This window comes from Penaeus monodon, chromosome 24, assembly GCF_015228065.2.
Source record: "Penaeus monodon isolate SGIC_2016 chromosome 24, NSTDA_Pmon_1, whole genome shotgun sequence".
Lineage (NCBI taxonomy): Eukaryota > Metazoa > Arthropoda > Malacostraca > Decapoda > Penaeidae > Penaeus > Penaeus monodon.
This window is the reverse complement of record NC_051409.1, coordinates 6943286-6944786: the sequence shown is the minus strand read 5'-3', so window position 1 is coordinate 6944786 and position 1501 is coordinate 6943286. Positions and strand designations below refer to the sequence as shown.

Genomic DNA, 1501 nt, shown 5'->3' with positions numbered 1-1501 from the left:
GATATAAATTCCTTCCAACGAATAACCATTTGCGTTGGACGAGGAATCAAAATTTTGGCTGTGTTTTCCATCGTAAAACTTCTCATTTGCTTCCGACTTAGGATGGTCAACCCGAACTGATCCTTTCGTTATGACTAGCGCCTCTGAAGGAGGTTGAAACACATTTTCGGTAGACGTTTGTTGGGGTGACGAAAACGTTTGCTGATGGCCGTTGAACGTTTGCTGCGGTGAAGGAAACGATTGGTGATTATTATTCGGTCTTTGTTGAGTAGAAAATGCGGTTTCTTGATGACCATTGGGCCCGTATAAGGAGGCCCCAAGAAAAACGTCGGGGGACCCTGAACGTTTGTTTGGGGGCGAAGGGGGAACGTTTGGTGATGGCCACTGAACGTGTGTTGATGTGTCGTAGGCTGAGATGGCGGATGCACTTCCTCGAACGACAGGAGGAGAGAATGACTGTTCAGGAGAAGTGTACGATTGTTCAGGGACGGTGTAGACTCGGTCAGAAAACTCGAGAGAATTGAGAGGGGGTGAATACGTCTCCTTAGGGGCTCTGTGCGTTTCCTGAGGAGGTGTGTACCTCACCTGGGGCGCTGTGTGCGTTTCCTGAGGGGTTATGTACGTTTCCTGGGGCGGTGTGTACGTTTCCTGGGGCGCTGTGTGCGTTTCCTGAGGGGCTATGTACGTTTCCTGGGGCGGTGTGTACGTTTCCTGAGGAGGTGTGTACGTTTCCTGGGGCGCTGTGTGCGTTTCCTGAGGAGGTGTGTACGTTTCCTGGGGTGCTGTGTACGTTTCCTGAGGGGCTATGTACGTTTCCTGTGGTACCTTGTGTGTTTCTTGAGGCGGTGTGTACGTCTCTGTGAAGGTTTCTTGTGGCACAGTGTGCGTTTTTTGAGGGGCTGTGTACGTTTTTTGAGGAGCCACGTACGTTTCCTCGGGCACTATATGGTTTTCCTGTGGAACTATGTACGTTTTTTTGGGAACTGTGTATGTCTGCGGAGGAGGCGTGTGTGTTTCTTGAGGCGCTGTGTACGTCCCTTGGGGCGCTGTGTACGTCCCTTGGGGAGCTGTGTACGTTTCTTGGGGAGCTGTGTACGTCTCTTGGGGCGCTGTGTGCGTTTCTTGAGGCGCTGTGTACGTTTCTTGGGGATCTGTGTGCGTTTCTTGGGGAGCTGTGTACGTTTCTTGGGGCTGTGTACGTTTCTTGGGGAGGTGTGTACGTTTCTTGGGGTGCTGTGTACGTTTCTTGGGGAGCTATGTACGTCTCTTGAGGCGCTGTGTACGTTTCTTGAGGCGCTGCGTACGTTTCTTGAGGCGCTGTGTGCGTGTGTTGGGGCGCGCGAAGGCCCCGCGGAGCCACACCGGAACCCGACGCCAACGCCCGACCGCGCTGCCCCCCGACGCCCGACGGGGAACCGACGCCGCCCTCCGTCCTCCTGTCGGATCCCGAGGGAGGCGCTGCAGTGCTCTGGCGGGCGCTGCTGCCGGGTGGGTGTGGGCG

At 54.8% G+C, this 1501-nt stretch overlaps 1 protein-coding gene across 1 annotated transcript in view; it reads right to left on the bottom strand.

Annotated features, from left to right (window-relative positions):
- Positions 1-1501, bottom strand: part of LOC119588830 (extensin-like) — a 4453-nt gene that overhangs the window by 2180 nt on the left and 772 nt on the right. Inside the window, exon 2 of the mRNA XM_037937474.1 lies at positions 27-1151. Coding sequence (XP_037793402.1) covers positions 27-1151 — 1125 coding nt within the window. The remainder of the gene's footprint in view (positions 1-26; positions 1152-1501) is intronic.